The following is a 2,182-nucleotide window of genomic DNA, read 5'->3' as shown; positions in this document are numbered from 1 at the left end:
CTGGGGGGAAGATTCGGAACAGAGCGATGCGATCTGAGTGCGCGCACACACCCAGATTCACACACACACACAAGGCTGAGCACACACTGCAGAAACATGTGAAGGAATCCGTGAAGCCGATGCTCACACTGGTCTTCCTTCAACGCTGAGAGCCAGGAAAAAGAGACCGTGCTCGTCCAAAGAAGTGCCGTTTGTGAGCATAAAGAAAGCTTTGAGTGAAGAGAGCGAGGATTTTATGAGCGTGTTTTCCCCCAAATCGGTCAACACTGTGACATCGAATAGTAATAAGCAAATGATCGGGAAAATTGAATAAACCGCTTAACTGTTCAGACGCCGCATTCCACGCAAATCACGTAAATCTAAAAGAAAAAATGAAACCCTAATACACTTTTAGAAAAGGTTACTCCTTCCCAGAATTATTCGGCCAAATAAGTTCTTTAAACTTTTACTGTACTATTGTCATCCACATCTGCAGTGGCATCAACAATTGTGAAAAGGCACTGTGGTAGCCCAATTATCATTAGCCATTCATTCCATTCATCCCGTCCCGTCCCACACGCATTCTCACAGCGCATACCCAACCATTCACCACCCTTTGACTGTCCCCAGGCAATCTACACCTGCAGAGTCCCCAAGCCGTGGACAGCTGGATTCCCACATATAACCCATAAAAGACACACATTTGTTTCCATTTGTAACGCCATCCCTCAAACAGATTGTAAATCCCGATAACCAGCCGAGCGCTGTCACTGGCTGAGAGAGAAGTTTTGAACCGCCCCCATCAATACAAACGCAGCTGTCCCATTGGCCGTCCGCCTTCAAACCGGACGATTCGACTCCGCCCCTGGCGTCTACTTTCTTATAAAGCCGGGGAGGTTTGCCCATGTGGATGTTGCGAACTGTCAACATTGCGTTGCTATTAGTCCTGAAAAAGGAGACCAACCCAACAACTCTTCTTTCTCTTACTCGTGATTTTTGGAAGCTACACTAATCAAGATGAAGGTTGTCGGATCTACCTGTGCCCTGAAGAGCAAAGGCGAGGACGTGGTGCGCTGCCTGTCCGATCAGAGCCTGACCATCTCCAAGTGCAAGATCCCGCTGCTGGACGAGCAGATGAGCGTATTCCTCCAGGACATGAACAGCTGCTACAGCAAACTGAAGGAGCTCGTGCCCACTCTGCCCACAAACAAGAAGGCTAGCAAAGTGGAGATCTTGCAGCACGTCATTGACTACATCTGGGACCTGCAGGTCGAGCTGGACGAGCCGGAGAAGAGCCGCCAGCACACCGTCAGCAGCGTGCCCCGCACGCCGCTTACCACCCTGAACGCGGAGCTCGCCAGCATCTCAGTGGAGGTAAATATCTCGCCACTCATACTGAATGAATCAGGGAATGGGCAATAGTCCAAACAGACCTGCTTGGATTCAGATAAAAACATGTATATAAGTGTCGGTGCGCGTGCGTAAAAGTTTGCAAGCCCGTGCGTAAAAGCTCAATTTGCGCATGGATAACAACTTGTGTGCTTTGCTAAAAAATATAGTTATGTATATATACCTGCGTTGTACTAATCAACCTACTTTCTTCTTCCAGCAAAACGGATGCTCAGATGACAGGATCATGTGTCGTTAAGAGCTCTTGGAGCATCGCCCCATCACATCACATCAACCACAGCGAGGGGATGAACAAGGCTACTTGATGTGACTTCTCGAACCGCATCAAGAATTACAACCTTGAACTGTGTAGGGACGTTTCGTACTCCCAGTGTTAGATAACAAGTTGTGTGGACATTCTACGGCGACGAGCCTCTCTTTTGTCGCTTAACGGTTCTCGATTTATAAGAGGGTCACGGGACGAGAGGAAGATGAACAGAGAGTGTCCAGATATAGACTGGGTTAGCCAGGGGACCAAGAGAAGTTCAGCGCAACCGGTATCGTCCGTTGCTTGCAGAGTTTCTAAAGAAAGCCAACGTTTCTGTTACTGCTCTTTGTATTTTGTGTAAACCATGTAGAGGATTCAACATTTTTTTGTAAAAGATTTAAAAAGAAAAAAAAGTTAATTTCTCAGATTCCTGAGCGACAAACTGTATTGTATATTACAATGCCACAATATGTGAAGATATTGTTTTCTTACAATGTACATTATTTGGTGTTTTTATTAAAACAAGATCATTATTTTTGAACAAGA

At 46.3% G+C, this 2,182-nt stretch overlaps 1 protein-coding gene across 1 annotated transcript; it reads left to right on the top strand.

Annotated features, from left to right (window-relative positions):
• The first annotated feature begins 876 nt into the window (after positions 1-876).
• id1 (inhibitor of DNA binding 1, HLH protein) lies at positions 877-2,182 on the top strand. Its single transcript, XM_085159071.1, has 2 exons — positions 877-1,353; positions 1,589-2,182. Exons 1-2 carry the CDS (start codon positions 997-999, stop codon positions 1,625-1,627), a joined length of 396 nt encoding a protein of 131 aa, XP_085015197.1. The 5' UTR covers positions 877-996; the 3' UTR covers positions 1,628-2,182.

This window comes from Neolamprologus multifasciatus, chromosome 5, assembly GCF_963576455.1.
Source record: "Neolamprologus multifasciatus chromosome 5, fNeoMul1.2, whole genome shotgun sequence".
Lineage (NCBI taxonomy): Eukaryota > Metazoa > Chordata > Actinopteri > Cichliformes > Cichlidae > Neolamprologus > Neolamprologus multifasciatus.
This window is presented reverse-complemented; position numbering and strand designations above follow the sequence as displayed.

Excerpts from the sequence above, each read along its gene's own strand:
- id1 (XM_085159071.1), top strand. The coding sequence starts at position 997 with ATGAAGGTTGTCGGATCTACCTGTGCCCTGAAGAGCAAAGGCGAGGAC. Across the intron at positions 1,354-1,588 it reads TCGCCAGCATCTCAGTGGAG|CAAAACGGATGCTCAGATGA; the intron begins GTAAATATCTCG and ends TTCTTCTTCCAG.